This window comes from Mastomys coucha, unplaced genomic scaffold (genome assembly GCF_008632895.1).
Source record: "Mastomys coucha isolate ucsf_1 unplaced genomic scaffold, UCSF_Mcou_1 pScaffold18, whole genome shotgun sequence".
Taxonomy (NCBI): Eukaryota; Metazoa; Chordata; class Mammalia; order Rodentia; family Muridae; genus Mastomys; species Mastomys coucha.
The window spans coordinates 25,967,016-25,968,015 of NW_022196900.1; the positions used below are offsets into that span (position 1 = coordinate 25,967,016).

Below are 1,000 nucleotides of genomic sequence, written 5' to 3' on the forward strand. Positions count from 1 at the left end.
TATATCCATCTTTGGTGCCCCACATTCCATCTCTATCAATTGAGTGATGATCTACATCACATAAGTGAGCAGAGAACAAACCTGCTCATGTGATGTGTGCATACCCCCTTAAGGGTAGGAAAATTTTAAGTCCCATCTTTCCATTGCCCTGGTTTATAGCACTGACCATGAATTAGACATTTAATAGATTTGTTTGCAGAGTAGTATCTTTGCATTAGGGAATTCATTAATGCATGAATAAATGAATAAATGAGTGAATGAATGTGAAAGAATACAATTGGAAACTAATGAACACATAAATGAGTAAATAAAAAGTGGGTAAAAAAATGAATAATTTTTTTTTTAAAAAAGTGAATTAATGAAGAAATGAATAAAAGAAAGTGAATGGGGGTGGAGGCATTGTTGACTTGGGACCAGAGGATAAGCAGCTTGTTTTGCCTTTGTCCTTAGCCATAACCTCTTAGTAGCTCTCTCCTAAGATCCAGGCTTACTTTTCCTGTTCTACCCACCCTCCCTTCCCTCCCGTTTCCTCTCACCTGTCTCCAGGAGTGATGACTGCACTAATTTGTTCACAGACCATTAACTTCTAAGCACTAGAAGAGGCTGCCCTGAGCTGGCAAGGACAGACTTGGGTGCTGGCTCTCTAGCTGCACGGAGACGTCATCCTTCTCTTGCATGCCTGCCTGTGCAGTTCAAGGCTTATCTTTCTCCTCTCTTTACTTTTTTTTTTCTCTTTTTCTGACTCTTACAGATGACGACTGTACAGACTCTTTCACTCCCAATCAAGTCTCCAGAATGCACTGTTACCTGGACCTCGTATACCAAAGCTGGCAGCCCTCCAGAAAGCCAGCACCTGTAGCTCTTGCACCCCAGGTTGTGGGGCACACAGTGGAGTCTGTGATGCTAGAGTGGTTCCCGCCCATTGATGGCCACTTCTTTGAAAGGTGAGTGTGACCTGGGGAGTGTTGCTCTCTCTCTCTCTCTCTCTCTCTCTCTCTCT

At 43.1% G+C, this 1,000-nt stretch overlaps 1 protein-coding gene across 1 annotated transcript in view; it reads left to right on the top strand.

Moving 5' to 3' along the window:
- Positions 1–1,000, top strand: part of Pappa (pappalysin 1) — a 228,720-nt gene that overhangs the window by 64,001 nt on the left and 163,719 nt on the right. The window contains exon 5 of the mRNA XM_031377655.1: positions 752–944. Coding sequence (XP_031233515.1) covers positions 752–944 — 193 coding nt within the window. The remainder of the gene's footprint in view (positions 1–751; positions 945–1,000) is intronic.